Here is a 15,508-nt window from a genome sequence, read left to right as displayed (position 1 = left end):
CAGGAGTGAACTTGCAAGATGGAGTTGAGTAACTTGGTTTGCAGGGCTTAGGCAAAAAACTCTAATATGATCAATTTGGAGAAACAGCAAAAAAAAAAAAAAAAAAAAAAAAAAAAAGATGGAATTGCAAATGGGATAGTACCAAGTCGTAGAGGAGTGACAATCGCCTGAGCTTTTGGTCAATTATGTTCAGTTTGCAGAGTTTCAGGATTTGTTCTTTGTCATATTTATACATAAATAGAGAATAGAGAGAATAAATAGAGAAAGTCCTAAATGGTTTATAAACTTTCAAGCAGAATTTAAATATTTTTGATAGATAAATTTGAACTTTACACCAATCGTGGTGGATTTGTCAGCACTGGTACTCTGACCGGTCTGTAGCTGCACCGTGTGATACACTGTGTGTTCTAACACCTATAAATTAAATAGCTCAAAATGTGCATGAAGTCTTCTTAAATCCATGTGCCCCCATTAAGAACAACATAAATTGGATTATATGTAGGAAATAAAGGTGAGGTGCCAGACAGAGCCAGTGCAGAACCATTTCTCCCTTTACATGAACACATCAAGCTGGCTTCTAGATTTGTGGAGCTGTTCACTGTTTTCACTGTATGAATTATAAGAAGAACAGTTGAGTAAAGGACATAAATGTATGTCAAGTGTACACTAACGACAGATTTATACACATGCAATCACACAAACAGAAGGAATACAATCAAAAATAAAAATACATATTTTGGAATTAAATGTCATAGTTTCAAATGCCAACAAACTGCTAAGACACACCATGAGAAACCTACAACCATACGACATGCAGAGACTAAGTGGTGAAATCTGACTAATGCTTGTTGGTTTATAAAAAGCTGTTGAGTGGAAGGGGCAAAGTGGGCCATGTAGAAATACATCATTTAAATGAGTATATGAAAGCATGTGATCAGGCATGTCAAAATTAAATGTAACAGCTCAGGGTGAAATGTGATCAAACACAGGAAAGTAGGAAAAGTCAAGTCTGGAAATCCTGTGTTGTCTCACCTTTCTTTATGAAAGCAATGGATCGAGTGACAGCGAAGATGCAGACAGCAACAACTGTAACTGAGACGATGATGATGATGATCACCATCATTCCAGTGAAGTCTGCTATTGAGTATAAAAATCCAGTAAAATCTCAACCTACACAGCAGTACAACTTTAATTAAACATAAAAAAGCAGCACAGATAAAACAGCTATTGGGCCTCGACTGTATGTCACAGTAGCACATATGAAAAAAGAGAGACTGGTTAAAAGTCAAGTTGTTGTTAAATATAGATAAAGTAAATTGGTCCATAACTGATGGTAGGTGGTCTTCTAAAGATAAAGATAAAGATAAACTTTATTGTCATTGCAACATCGTACAACGAGATTAAGGTGCCAACCAGTCTGTGCCATATATATATAGGATGAAAGGAATAAAAAAACAAACAAAAAACTGAATAAATAATCAGAGACAGTCAAAAGACAAAATAAGACACAAACAACCCTTCAAGTAATCAAAGAAGATCACATTGTGCTCCGGACCAGCTCTCACTCCCACAAGTGAGCATACTGTCACTATGGTCCGTTCTTTATGGTGTTTAATGTAGTTATTGCTACTGGATAAAAGCTTTTCTTAAATCTGTCAGTCCTAGTTTTGATGGACCTGAACCTTCTCCCTGATGGCAACAGTTCAAAGAGAGAGTGTCCAGGGTGTGTAGTATCCCTGAGAATGGTTTGGGCTTTTTTGAGGCAGCGGGAACTGTGAAGTTCTTCTAGAGGGAGGAGAGGGGAACCGGTGATCCTCTGTGCTGTTTTGATCACTCTCTGGAGAGCTTTCCTCTGAGCCACTGTACATCTGCTGAACCACACAGACACACAGTATGTAAGGATGCTCTCAATAGAGCATCGATAAAAGGACACCATCAGTCTCTGGGAGATGTTGTTCTTCCTAAGTACCCTTAGGAAGTGCAGTCTCTGCTGGGCCTTTCTTATCAGCTCAGAGGTATGTACTCCCCAGGTTAAATCCTCCTCTATGTGGACCCCCAATGTTTTCTCATTCTCTAGAGAATATTATGTTTAAACTAAAAGTAAATACACATTAAGTCAATAGGATTTCTGGTCCAGCTGTTTTGTTTCTGTACTGTCTGCAAATTATTTCTATGACAAACATTTTTTTAATTTATATAGAAGACATTTTTAAATATGAGAAGAAAAAACATAACATTTGTGATATCTCCATTACATCTTAAGTCTCACCTCGACACGCCGCAGTCTCATATTTGAACAGTTTGGTGATGATGTCGTCCTCTGCACCAGAGAACTGAAACACACAGTCGTACCTGCTCCAGTCTTCAGGTTTGACTGAGGAAATGTTCAGATCAACTCTCATCTGGAAGGTCCCATCATGGTTGGGGAGGATCTCTCCATGGTCCACGTCCTCATGAATCTCCTCTCCATCTTTCCTCCAGAACATTGAGGCTCTGTCAGGGTAGAAACCTGTAGCGTGGCAGCTGACTGGAGAGGAGGGAGTCTTCTGGAGGAGAGACACTGAGGGAGGATCTGTAAAGAAAAAAAAACTATTAGACTCACAACATGTGAACATAAGTAATGTATAAAAATATATTATGGTACATTATAATAACATAATAACATAGGAACTCCTTATTTGAATAAAGTTGTGTCTATGAATTTACATCAGATCATGTAACTCTACCTGTGTCTCTCAGCAGAGAGCTGTTCTCATAACTCAAATACTTCTTCAGCCAATCAGGATAAATCTCAGTGAAGTATAACTCATTTCTTTTTATTCTATCTTTGTCAGCATCCCATATCTGTTTGATGGAGACAGCCTGTGGTGTCAGAGCGATCCACGTCAACTTCTTCAAGTCTAACGACATAAAGTCTTCTCCATCATAACCGTACTGATAAAAACCAACACACTCTCCAGTGTTTTTGTTCCATTCACAGCCTTGAATCGACGGTAAAACATGAACACCTGAGAGACAGAAAGAGAAACAGCAAAGACTGAAATTCAAATTATATTTCCAGTCCAAAGATGATCAGGTAACACCTTAAGTAGTCCCTCTGTAATATTTATTTTGAAGAAGGTCATAGAGCAGCTAAATCCTTCTGTTTAGCATGTCTACTGTTCTCTGACATCTACTGTGATCCTTTAGCAGTAAAGTTCCCGAACAAATAATAGAATCAAATCTACAGGACATGAAAACATTAACGGAATCTTTTAGTACATGAATAAGACATCAAACTGTTTTGTTAGTTTTATTCATACATTTCCTACTTTTTAGTGGTGATGAATGATCCTAAAGGTAGGTCTCAAAATGCAAAACTCTGAAAATATTGGTCAGTCAGCTGATTCCAGTCTAACACCAGTTGATTACTTTATTGATCCCCTTGGGGAAATTGCGATTGGACAGCTGCCAGACAGTATGTCGGTGCTACTACAGGGTTTCGATGTCTTGTCCAAGGACACCTCAGCAAGTATAGCCAGGAGGAACTGGAAATCTAACCACTCACCCTGGGGTTTGTAGGTGACTACTCTACCACCTGAGCTACTGCCGCCCCAATTTTTTGTCCAGTTTGGTGATGATATCGTCCTTCACACCAGAGAACTGAAACACAGGTTTCTTCAGGTTTGAATGAGGAAATGTTCAGATCAACACTCATCTGGAAGGTCCCATCATGGCTGAGCTCTGCACTGTTCTCAACACAGAGCTATTTTCATAATGCAAAAACATATTCTGGTGTTCAGGGCAAGTCTTAGTGTAGAAACTGTTAAATCTTTCTTCTGTAATACTATTGTCAGAATTTATTTTCTCTGTGATGAGTAAAGTTTGTTGTTTCAGGTCAAATGACATGAAGTCTTCTACAAAAAGACATGAGACAACATTGAGCTGCACTTATCTGGTTGAAAATCAGTTGCTGCTGTTCATACTGCAAACAAAACATGTCACAGCACACTGGGAATTATTCACCTCACCCCAAGCTCACCAGGAAAGACAGACTCATATTTACTGATGTGTCGATCCCTCTCAAACCTTAAACTGCTTTAATTCAGACACACTGGACACTTTTTAGCAGGAGTTACCTGTTAAAGGTCCAGTCACAGCATCATAATGGGGCCTAAGTCAGAATGTTACTTGGGCTGCTCTAAAGCCTTAAATGTTGAGCTTGATTTGCTCCAGCAGTTTCATTCACCTTCTTCCTCAGTATTTCTGTAATTTTACACTGATTCTGCCAACTTTCTTGTGGAGACCTGTTAAACATTTTCACATTGTTCTGATTAACTGATGTAGACAGTGCAGGTAGAAACACGTCCAGATTTGTTTAGTGCAGCTCAACCCAGTTTAGGTTTCACAAATAGGCGTCTTAAATTATATTGCTTAAATTAAACTATATTCAAACTGTCTGTTAAGTCTCTTGAGTTTACTAAGGTTAACTTTGTTTTACTTTGACAGATGCCTGTTTACAGAGTTTCAATTCAGCTTAAAAATAAATCTGAAACAACAACAACAGTCAAAAAAATGATCTGAAAAAAGAAGCCACAACACAACCCCACCAAACACAAACAAACAAACAAACAGTTTACGGTGAAGTATTTAATAAAAAAATCAATACTATCAATTTAAAAAAGCTATTCCAGAAGAACTGAACCCATCCAGTATTTTATATACAAACTCTAAGATTCCTGATTATATTTTATGACACATTACAGAAACGAACGTTTATTAGTTTATAACTATAAAGCACATGACAGTGAGGATTCTCATCCAAGTAGCTTCTTCAGTCTGAGGATAGTTGAGACCACAAATTTATGCTTTAGGTTAATTTCACTCCAACCTGGACATTTTTTAAACAGGTGCTATTGGGTAGTTTGACGGTGATCTGAAATTTAGGATTTCCCAAAAATGTGTCAGTCACCACAGTTCATTTTTTACACCCACTGCACATATACGAAGCGCTCACACTGCAGCAGTTGTTGAATTCTGTTTAACACAGATGAAGATTTTATATTAATAGTAGAGAAATGTATGGTTCACACGCAGGTTTGAGTAAACATTGGATAAAATCCTCAGTGAGCAGCTGCACACAAGAAGTAAGCAACATATGTAAACTGTATACATTTCACATTGTATGACAAACACAGAAACTAACACACCTGCAGTTTTCTTTGACGTGAACATAATGAATAAGTATCTCAAAACAATAAGGATAAGAAACTGACAAATACTAAATTACAGTCAACACAAGAATACTTATAATACACTTACCATTAGACATCTTTATAGAAAAACAATTTGTCTGTTGTTGTGGTTTAGTACGAAGGAATCAGTGACTTTGTACCCGTCCAGGGCCTTTGCTGTTTCAAAATGGCCAAAAGTGCAAAGTTGTTGGTTCATGAATCTTTACTGCTTTTCCACAGGTAGTTTTTCTTAAAAGTTGTAGACAAGAGTTTTCTGCTTCATGTGACATTAGCCTGTTATTTGGAGACTTGCATTGTAAAATATAGACGAGAGATTACAGTGATAAATGTTAACATGACTTTAGGTACACGCTGGGATGGGTGAGGGTGCCATCTTCTCATCCTCACCAGGAGCCTGTTGAGACACGTAAAACATTGACAAATATGACATTTGTGATGTTGGTCTATAAATAAAACCTTGATTAAATTAGGTTTAAACTTCTACTCAAATATCAGTTGTAGAAGTTTGAGATTGTACTGTTACTACTACTGCACACAGTGTACTGTAGTTGAAGTAATACTTAGTGTGATCAGTGAGGATCTGAAGTTTGTCTGTTTGATGATGAAGAGTCTGAAGCTAGAAGAAGAAAGTTAAGTGATATTATCAAATTAGAAAATAACAGTAAATGAAAGAAATGGACTGAACATAAATGAAAGATAAAAAATATGATAAACAAATGATATCAGCAATAATCAGACACATTTAATACTTAATAATAAAACAATAATTTATAAATAAAATACAAAACTTACTGTTGGCAGCTCTGAAACCTGAAATATAGATGAGAGATTACTGTGATAAATGTTAACATAAATCTAAGTACACGCTGGGTTCAACTTGTAACGTGTAGAAGAGCAGATCTTCACATATTCAGATCATCCACTGAGAACTTGTGTCAAGTTACTGCACATAACTTTAAAAAAGAACTTAAATCTTTTTAAAATAAATACTGTGTCATGTTTTGTACAAACTGTCCAATAGTGAAACCTACAAATTAAATTATCTCTGTCTCTCACCATTGTTCTTCTTCTTTCTCCAGATGAAGAGTCCAGTGATGCAGACTAACAGGTGCAGCAGTCCTGCAACTACTCCAATGACAGCAGCAGTAGACTCTGAGGGAGGAACAGGAACCAGAACAGAACATTTACACTTTGTCTTTATCCCAGATGGAGATAAATATGTTTAGTAGTTTAAATAATCCACTTTATAATTTAAATAACACAGTGAGGTGATGAACCACATTTTAGAAAGAACGTAACTGAACTGAAAAAGTTTAGTTTAAAGAATCCATTTTAGATTTTAAGCATGTGAAAAAGATCATTTGAATAACACAGTGAGGTGATGAATCACATTTTAACTGAACTTAAGAATAATTTTAATTTCCTTTAATATTTAAATTTGTTAAAATTCCCCATTCGCTCCTTCCTTGGAGCGGTCTTATTCTTTCGAGCTTGGGTCCTCTACTAGAGGCCTGGGAGCTCGAGGGTCCTGTGCGGTATCGTAATCTTCTGGACAGAGATCTCAGATGTTGTTCCTTGTTGAGAGTTACAGCCCCCAGTGTTCCTATAAACAGTTGTACCACTTGTGCCTTCAGCTTCCACATCTTTTCCATCTCTTCTTTGAGCCCTTGATACTTCTCACTTCAGTCCAGCTTTGTCCGGCCACTGGTAGGATTTGTCAACATCAGCCACTTCTTCTGTCTGCTGGTGGTACATACCGTGCAAGGGTTTGTCCTTCCATGAGGGTTCCTCCTCTTCCTCCCCTTGCTTCTCTAGTTTCTGCTACCTGAGGAATTCACTAAGCATGCCATCAGTTGGGGCCATCTTCCTGATGTATTCATTGTCGCTCACTAATCCTCGGCCTCCTTCATTCCGCTTAGCGAACATTCTCAGGGTGCTGGATTTGGGGTGAAATTGTATCCTCCGTGGATTCTAAGGAGCCTCCTTCTCCCTTTTTGGCCAGTTTATTATGCCAGCGGGGTACCTGACCTTTCCAGATTCCTTTCCAGAGGTTACACTTAATATTTGTCACATTAGCCAACATAAGCAGTTTATTCTAATATTTTTGTTTTTTTAATACTGGGAACATACTTCCTATGTTCACTAGCTGTATTCTAATCTAAAATGAAATAAATTATAATATCTCCTCCAGTTTCCATTCTTACCTCTGTTTGTTCTGATCTTGGCTTTGTCCAGTTTAGTGATGACGTCCTTCTTCACATCAGAGAACTGAAACACACAGTCGTACCTGCTCCAGTCTTCAGGTTTGACTGAGGAAATGTTCAGATCAACTCTCATCTGGAAGGTCCCATCATGGTTGGGGAGGATCTCTCCATGGTCCACGTCCTCATGAATCTCCTCTCCATCTTTCCTCCAGAACATTAAGACTCTGTCAGGGTAGAAACCTGTTGCGTGGCAGCTGACTGGAGAGGAGGGAGTCTTCTGGAGGAGAGACACTGAGGGGAGAACTGAGCAAAGAGACATGTTAAAATAGTTCAAGGTTAAAAACCAGCTGACTCACAACATGTTGACATAAGTAATGTATAAAATATATCATGGTACATAAGAATAACATAATAACATAGGAATTCCTTATTTGAATGAAGTTGTCTCTATGAATTTACACCAGATCATGTAACTTTACCTGTGTCTCTCATCAGAGAGCTGTTCTCATAACTTAAATACTTCTTCAGCCAATCAGGATAAATCTCAGTGAAGTATATCTTATTTCTTCTAATTCTATTTTTGTCAGCATCCCATATCTGTGTGATGGAGACAGCTTGTCGTTTCAGAGCGATCCATGTCAACTTTTTCAGGTCCAATGATATGAAGTCTTCTCCATCATAACCGTACTGATAAAAACCAACACACTCTCCAGTGTTTTTGTTCCATTCACAGCCTTGAATCGACTGTAAAACGTGAACACCTGAGAGACAGAAAGAGAAACAGCAAAGACTGAAATTCAAATTATATTTCCAGTCCAAAGATGATCAGGTAACACCTTAAGTAGTCCCTCTGTAACTCTGAATCAAATACTAAATAGTAGATAATGAATAGAATCTGCTGCTGTGTGACACAAACTATAGTAACAACTCAGTTCTTTAGTAATCACCAAACTATAATTAGAGTAAACAGAGGTCAAAGGTCTCTAAACTCCAAACAAGAAAAAAACTAAGTAAACTAACATGATCTCTACAAAAATAAAAACTTAATGTCGCCGTCTCTGACTACAGTTTGTTATATTTAATATGATTTAATGAAGCAGAAATCTGTTGTTGAGACTTGTGTTGTGTTCAAGTGTTTCAGTGAGGAGCAGTCACAGTTTATCATATCCTCCTTTAGACAGAACTCAAAAGCTATTCAAATTATTACTGAGTCCCTCACAGCCTCAATCTTAGCTCAATGACAACTCGCGGCAAATAATTATTATCTTGAAGCTTTTGAACACTTTATAAATTAAAGTAAAACAAAACATACTGTACCTCCACTGTGGTTCAAGTGCTGCATGATATCTTCAAGTCTGGCTTTATATAGGTTAGGTCGTTTATAGAAACATTCTTGAGTGTATTCCTCCAAGATTTCAGGATTGTCATTAAACAAATTGTTCCACCTTGGATGCTTTGCTTCAATCCCTTTGTTACTGTCACAATAACCCACCACAATGTCATCAACTTGTACAGTTCCCATAAAGTCTGGTAAGTTTGAGATTCCAGTAGATGTAGTGAAGAGAAACTTCCAGGAATGTTTCACTGGGAAATAAAAAGTTTCTAAAATTAGAATAAATATACAAACATCATCATCAAATTCATCATAAATATGAAGCATATTCACTATGATTCAGCTTAAACGTTCAGTGTTATAAAGATAAATAAAAACTAAATAGAAAGTTTATATAAAATAAGTGGAACAGAAACAAAGTCTAAAGATGAAGTAAAGAGATTAAAGATTTAAAAAATGATCTTACCTGATGATGAAACTTGAGAGAAAAGAAGCAACAACAATGTGTTTCTCATCTTGTTTTGACAAGATGGTGCCAGAGGACAGTGAAACTAGTTCACTGAAAGCAGATTTCAGGAATGTCCACGTGATGTCGCCATTTAACTGGTGTTACTAGAATAAAGAGATTCAGTAATTGAATCTATCTGAATTCAAAATGTACAAATGTCTTAGGTGGTTTTATCAACTGTACTGAATCATTAATGTGTGAAATTAAATACATGGCGAACAGTAAGAGGGGCTGTGGGCAAGATCCCCCTCATAACAAATAAAATCACTTTTATTTTGAAAGGCAGTTTAACGTCAGAGGAAAGTGTCCAAATATTAATCTATAATTATATTTTATTCTTCTAAATATATTGACAAAACTAAAGTCGGTCTGTACTATCTGATAGTTATCGTGTGTACTGCAGTACATATGTGGAAAACATATAATTTAATAAATAGTTGAAGTAGATTCAAAAAGTTTGATTTGACAGGTCCTACAGCGACATCTAGTGGATTTGAGTCGTCAAAGCAGTAAAATAATGAATTAATAAATCAAATAATGAGTATAAACTAGTGTTGGTCACTGGCGAATGAAATAGACAACATGAGACAACACATGTAAACATACTAATAAAAAAGTAATTTTGCACAGCAGTCAAAATAAAACAGTCTTTCAGACAGAGTCAAATTTTGAGATGAGATTTTAGAAAAAGCTTAATTATCTTGTTATGTTGTGGGTCTCATACAATAAGTTGATAAAGAAAGCTGCAGTTACACAATCTGTAAACTGGAAAAACAACAAAACGAGTCAAACTGTAAAAGTGTTGTTCAACAGACAACTGCAACTTTAACTGAAAAGCACAAAAGATCTCAACATAAAAGAAACAAGAGAACCTATGAGACTCTACAGGTTTATTCTGTACAGGTCAGTGACTTGGTTCTAAAACATCAGTGCTTTAAATATAGAACTAAGAATTTTACTGCAGAGTCTTCATTTAACATAACAGATGACCATCAGATGTCTAAAAATATAAATGAACAGGTTTGTTTGTCACAGTAATTTAACTGGACACTGATTTTCACTGGGAGTCTGTCCCAGTGCTTCCTGTAGTTATACTAGATCACTGACTGACTATATTGTTAATTTAGAATGTGAATTATAAACATCTGCTTTACATGAAATACATGATGACAGGATTATGTCAATAAGGGGATAAGAAAGTTCTCACTGTGCTCAGTAAGGAGGTGAACTCAGAGAGACCTACCATTGTGGAGGTTTAAATTATTTTAGTTCTAAATGAAAAATTATATAAAGGCACAATGACAACTTTTTCATATTTTTAATTACTGTCTCATACATGTCACAAATATTTATTTTGAAGAAGGTCATAGAGCAGCTAAATCCTTCTGTTTAGCATGTCTACTGTGATCCTTTAGCAGTAAAGTTCCCGAACAAATAATAGAATCAAATCTACAGGACATGAAAACATTAACGGAATCTTTTAGTACATGAATAAGACATCAAACAGTTTTGTTAGTTTTATTCATACATTTCCTACTTTTTAGTGGTGATGAATGATCCTAAAGGTAGGTCTCAAAATGCAAAACTCTGAAAATATTGGTCAGTCAGCTGATTCCAGTCTAACACCAGTTGATTTGACTTTATTGATCCCCTTGGGGAAATTGCGGTTGGACAGCTGCCAGACAGTATGTCGGTGCTACTAGGGTTTCCATGTCTTGTCCAAGGACACCTCAGCAAGTATAGCCAGGAGGAACTGGAAATCTAACCACTCACCCTGGGGTTTGTAGGTGACTACTCTACCACCTGAGCTACTGCCGCCCCAATTTTTTGTCCAGTTTGGTGATGATATCGTCCTTCACACCAGAGAACTGAAACACAGGTTTCTTCAGGTTTGACTGAGGAAATGTTCAGATCAACACTCATCTGGAAGGTCCCATCATGGCTGAGCACTGCACTGTTCTCAACACAGAGCTATTTTCATAATGCAAAAACATATTCTGGTGTTCAGGGCAAGTCTTAGTGTAGAAACTGTTAAACCTTTCTTCTGTAATACTATTGTCAGAATTTATTTTCTCTGTGATGAGTAAAGTTTGTTGTTTCAGGTCAAATGACATGAAGTCTTCTACAAAAAGACATGAGACAACATTGAGCTGCACTTATCTGGTTGAAAATCAGTTGCTGCTGTTCATACTGCAAACAAAACATGTCACAGCACACTGGAATTATTCACCTCACCCCAAGCTCACCAGGAAAGACAGACTCATATTTACTGATGTGTCGATCCCTCTCAAACCTTAAATTGCTTTAATTCAGACACACTGGACACTTTTTAGCAGGAGTTACCTGTTAAAGGTCCAGTCACAGCATCATAATGGGGCCTAAGTCAGAATGTTACTTGGGCTGCTCTAAAGCCTTAAATGTTGAGCTTGATTTGCTCCAGCAGTTTCATTCACCTTCTTCCTCAGTATTTCTGTAATTTTACACTGATTCTGCCAACTTTCTTGTGGAGACCTGTTAAACATTTTCACATTGTTCTGATTAACTGATGTAGACAGTGCAGGTAGAAACACGTCCAGATTTGTTTAGTGCAGCTCAACCCAGTTTAGGTTTCACAAATAGGCGTCTTAAATTATATTGCTTAAATTAAACTATATTCAAACTGTCTGTTAAGTCTCTTGAGTTTACTAAGGTTAACTTTGTTTTACTTTGACAGATGCCTGTTTACAGAGTTTCAATTCAGCTTAAAAATAAATCTGAAAACAGTGACAGTGAATGAAGGCAACAAAAATAAGGTGAAGGCTCCAGCACTCCTGTGACCCTTAGGAGGACGAACACTTAGGATAATGGATGGATGGACAATTACAAAAGGTATTGGAAATAATATGAGACAACAGCAATGGACAGTGTATTGAATAAATAAAGTAAATCAGGTTATAATGGTTTTCAATTGCGTCATTAGTCCTATTCTGGTTTGCTATAAAGAGGAATCCAGCATAATGTATTCAAACACATGAAAGACAGATTCAAGCCAACAACAGTCAAAAAAATGATCTGAAAAAAGAAGCCACAACACAACCCCACCAAACACAAACAAACAAACAAACAGTTTACGGTGAAGTATTTAATAAAAAAATCAATACTATCAATTTAAAAAAGCTATTCCAGAAGAACTGAACCCATCCAGTATTTTATATACAAACTCTAAGATTCCTGATTATATTTTATGACACATTACAGAAACGAACATTTATTAGTTTATAACTATAAAGCACATGACAGTGAGGATTCTCATCCAAGTAGCTTCTTCAGTCTGAGGATAGTTGAGACCACAAATTTATGCTTTAGGTTAATTTCACTCCAACCTGGACATTTTTTAAACAGGTGCTATTGGGTAGTTTGACGGTGATCTGAAATTTAGGATTTCCCAAAAATGTGTCAGTCACTACAGTTCATTTTTTACACCCACTGCACATATACGAAGCGCTCACACTGCAGCAGTTGTTGAATTCTGTTTAACACAGATGAAGATTTTATATTAATAGTAGAGAAATGTATGGTTCACACGCAGGTTTGAGTAAACATTGGATAAAATCCTCAGTGAGCAGCTGCACACAAGAAGTAAGCAACATATGTAAACTGTATACATTTCACATTGTATGACAAACACAAAAACTAATACACCTGCAGTTTTCTTTGACGTGAACATAATGAATAAGTATCTCAAAACAATAAGGATAAGAAACTGACAAATACTAAATTACAGTCAACACAAGAATACTTATAATACACTTACCATTAGACATCTTTATAGAAAAACAATTTGCCTGTTGTTGTGGTTTAGTACGAAGGAATCAGTGACTTTGTCCCCGTCCAGGGCCTTTGCTGTTTCAAAATGGCCAAAAGTGCAAAGTTGTTGGTTCATGAATCTTTACTGCTTTTCCACAGGTAGTTTTTCTTAAAAGTTGTAGACAAGACTTTTCTGCTTCATGTGACATTAGCCTGTTATTTGGAGACTTGCATTGTAAAATATAGACGAGAGATTACAGTGATAAATGTTAACATGACTTTAGGTACACGCTGGGATGGGTGAGGGTGCCATCTTCTTATCCTCACCAGGAACCCGTTGAGACACGTAAAACATTGACAAATATGACATTTGTGATGTTGGTCTATAAATAAAGCCTTGATTTAATTAGGTTTAAACTTCTACTCAAATATCAGTTGTAGAAGTTTGAGATTGTACTGTTACTACTACTGCACACAGTGTACTGTAGTTGAAGTAATACTTAGTGTGATCAGTGAGGATCTGAAGTTTGTCTGTTTGATGATGAAGAGTCTGAAGCTAGAAGAAGAAAGTTAAGTGATATTATCAAATTAGAAAATAACAGTAAATGAAAGAAATGGACTGAACATAAATGAAAGATAAAAAATATGATAAACAAATTATATCAGAATAATCAGACACATTTAATACTTAATAATAAAACAATAATTTATAAATAAAATACAAAACTTACTGTTGGCAGCTCTGAAACCTGAAATATAGATGAGAGATTACTGTGATAAATGTTAACATAAATCTAAGTACACGCTGGGTTCAACTTGTAACGTGTAGAAGAGCAGATCTTCACATATTCAGATCATCCACTGAGAACTTGTGTCAAGTTACTGCACATAACTTTAAAAAAGAACTTAAATCTTTTTAAAATAAATACTGTGTCATGTTTTGTACAAACTGTCCAATAGTGAAACCTACAAATTAAATTATCTCTGTCTCTCACCATTGTTCTTCTTCTTTCTCCAGATGAAGAGTCCAGTGATGCAGACTAACAGGAGCAGCAGTCCTGCAACTACTCCAATGACAGCAGCAGTAGACTCTGAGGGAGGAACAGGAACCAGAACAGAACATTTACACTTTGTCTTTATCCCAGATGGAGATAAATATGTTTAGTTTAAATAATCCACTTTATAATTTAAATAACACAGTGAGGTGATGAACCACATTTTAGAAAGAACGTAACTGAACTGAAAAAGTTTAGTTTAAAGAATCCATTTTAGATTTTAAGCATGTGAAAAAGATCATTTGAATAACACAGTGAGGTGATGAATCACATTTTAACTGAACTTAAGAATAATTTTAATTTCCTTTAATATTTAAATTTGTTAAAATTCCCCATTCGCTCCTTCCTTGGAGCGGTCTTATTCTTTCGAGCTTGGGTCCTCTACTAGAGGCCTGGGAGCTCGAGGGTCCTGTGCGGTATCTTAATCTTCTGGACAGAGATCTCAGATGTTGTTCCTTGTTGAGAGTTACAGCCCCCAGTGTTCCTATAAACAGTTGTACCACTTGTGCCTTCAGCTTCCACATCTTTTCCATCTCTTCTTTGAGCCCTTGATACTTCTCACTTCAGTCCAGCTTTGTCCGGCCACTGGTAGGATTTGTCAACATCAGCCACTTCTTCTATCTGCTGGTGGTACATACCGTGCAAGGGTTTGTCCTTCCATGAGGGTTCCTCCTCTTCCTCCCCTTGCTTCTCTAGTTTCTGCTACCTGAGGAATTCACTAAGCATGCCATCAGTTGGGGCCATCTTCCTGATGTATTCATTGTCGCTCACTAATCCTCGGCCTCCTTCATTCCGCTTAGCGAACATTCTCAGGGTGCTGGATTTGGGGTGAAATTGTATCCTCCGTGCATTCTAAGGAGCTTCCTTCTCCCTTTTTGGCCAGTTTATTATGCCAGCGGGGTACCTGACCTTTCCAGATTCCTTTCCAGAGGTTACACTTAATATTTGTCACATTAGCCAACATAAGCAGTTTATTCTAATATTTTTGTTTTTTTAATACTGGGAACATACTTCCTATGTTCACTAGCTGTATTCTAATCTAAAATGAAATAAATTATAATATCTCCTCCAGTTTCCATTCTTACCTCTGTTTGTTCTGATCTCAGCTTTGTCCAGTTTAGTGATGACGTCCTTCTTCACACCAGAGAACTGAAACACACAGTCGTACCTGCTCCAGTCTTCAGGTTTGACTGAGGAAATGTTCAGATCAACTCTCATCTGGAAGGTCCCATCATGGTTGGGGAGGATCTCTCCATGGTCCACGTCCTCATGAATCTCCTCTCCATCTTTCCTCCAGAACATTAAGACTCTGTCAGGGTAGAAACCTGTTGCGTGGCAGCTGACAGGAGAGGAGGGAGTCTTCTGGAGGAGAAACACTGAGGGGAGAA

At 36.9% G+C, this 15,508-nt stretch overlaps 3 protein-coding genes and 1 long non-coding RNA gene across 4 annotated transcripts in view; 1 reads left to right on the top strand and 3 right to left on the bottom strand.

Moving 5' to 3' along the window:
• The window catches only part of LOC113154478 (major histocompatibility complex class I-related gene protein-like), a 26,906-nt gene extending 17,598 nt beyond the window's left edge, over window positions 1-9,308 (bottom strand). Inside the window, exons 1-5 of the mRNA XM_026348716.2 lie at window positions 9,238-9,308; window positions 8,756-9,022; window positions 7,918-8,199; window positions 7,439-7,741; window positions 2,727-3,008 (exon numbers count right to left, since the gene is read on the bottom strand). Coding sequence (XP_026204501.2) covers window positions 2,727-3,008; window positions 7,439-7,741; window positions 7,918-8,199; window positions 8,756-9,022; window positions 9,238-9,286 — 1,183 coding nt within the window. The 5' untranslated portion in view covers window positions 9,287-9,308. The remainder of the gene's footprint in view (window positions 1-2,726; window positions 3,009-7,438; window positions 7,742-7,917; window positions 8,200-8,755; window positions 9,023-9,237) is intronic.
• The window catches only part of LOC113154484 (major histocompatibility complex class I-related gene protein-like), a 166,238-nt gene that overhangs the window by 44,882 nt on the left and 105,848 nt on the right, over window positions 1-15,508 (bottom strand). The gene's annotated exons all lie outside the window — the stretch shown is intronic.
• Window positions 7,483-15,400, top strand: LOC117152927. Its single transcript, XR_004463400.1, has 3 exons — window positions 7,483-7,537; window positions 11,169-11,209; window positions 15,346-15,400. It is a non-coding gene; the product is annotated as an uncharacterized LOC117152927 (long non-coding RNA).
• The window catches only part of LOC113151986 (major histocompatibility complex class I-related gene protein-like), a 29,241-nt gene continuing 25,320 nt past the window's right edge, over window positions 11,588-15,508 (bottom strand). Inside the window, exons 5-8 of the mRNA XM_033326240.1 lie at window positions 15,206-15,508; window positions 14,061-14,156; window positions 13,797-13,814; window positions 11,588-13,621 (exon numbers count right to left, since the gene is read on the bottom strand). Coding sequence (XP_033182131.1) covers window positions 13,575-13,621; window positions 13,797-13,814; window positions 14,061-14,156; window positions 15,206-15,508 — 464 coding nt within the window. The 3' untranslated portion in view covers window positions 11,588-13,574. The remainder of the gene's footprint in view (window positions 13,622-13,796; window positions 13,815-14,060; window positions 14,157-15,205) is intronic.

The sequence above is a fragment of the Anabas testudineus genome, chromosome 11, assembly GCF_900324465.2.
Source record: "Anabas testudineus chromosome 11, fAnaTes1.2, whole genome shotgun sequence".
Classification (NCBI taxonomy): domain Eukaryota; kingdom Metazoa; phylum Chordata; class Actinopteri; order Anabantiformes; family Anabantidae; genus Anabas; species Anabas testudineus.
This window is presented reverse-complemented; position numbering and strand designations above follow the sequence as displayed.